The following is a 708-nucleotide window of genomic DNA, read 5'->3' as shown; positions in this document are numbered from 1 at the left end:
CCCCACCCAACCCCAACCCACCGTTTGCACGGAAATCCAAGCAGAACAGCTCAAACATACGTACGAAATCCATCAGAACTCGCACTTATCACCCGTACATACGCAACGTTTCTTGAATTTTCATCCACTTTTAGATCATGGGAAAATCCAGGGGATTCAGGCTGGGACGGAAGCTGGTCAAAGTCTTCAAATGGTGCATCCACCGCCGTACACGGCGGAGAACCGGCGCCTACCAGCGGCTGAAACCGTCGGCAGGACCCGTCTCAAAGCTCTGCAAATGGGTTTATTCTCTGAGCAGGCGTGGAGCTAGGAGCCTGTGCTCTTTCAAGATCAATTCGGGTTACATTCAAGTCGGGAAAGACCCGGTTGAGCAGCCCAAGTTACCGAAAGGGCACCTGGCCGTGTACGTGGGCGACAAGAAGGACGATACGTGTCGGGTCCTTGTGCCCGTCATATACTTCAATCACCCACTGTTTGGTGAGCTCTTGAGGGAGGCTGAGAAGGTTTACGGGTTCAATCATCCGGGTGGGATCCAGATTCCTTGCCCGAAATCCGAATTGGAGAGTGTCCAAATGAAGATCGCCGCCGCCGCCGCCAGTGGAGGTGGAATCTGGCGGAGGAGGAGGCGGAGCTAATTGGACCACCGTGATTTTTTGTGAGGCATGCTTCATTGTCCCCATCACATGGTCCACTTGTTTTATGGAATTT

General features: G+C 53.1%; 1 protein-coding gene across 1 annotated transcript; it reads left to right on the top strand.

Moving 5' to 3' along the window:
* Positions 7-708, top strand: LOC105164282 (auxin-responsive protein SAUR36-like). Its single transcript, XM_011082898.2, has one exon. It carries the CDS (start codon positions 138-140, stop codon positions 633-635), a length of 498 nt encoding a protein of 165 aa, XP_011081200.1. The 5' UTR covers positions 7-137; the 3' UTR covers positions 636-708.

Source organism: Sesamum indicum, linkage group LG6 (genome assembly GCF_000512975.1).
Source record: "Sesamum indicum cultivar Zhongzhi No. 13 linkage group LG6, S_indicum_v1.0, whole genome shotgun sequence".
Taxonomy (NCBI): domain Eukaryota; kingdom Viridiplantae; phylum Streptophyta; class Magnoliopsida; order Lamiales; family Pedaliaceae; genus Sesamum; species Sesamum indicum.
This window is presented reverse-complemented; position numbering and strand designations above follow the sequence as displayed.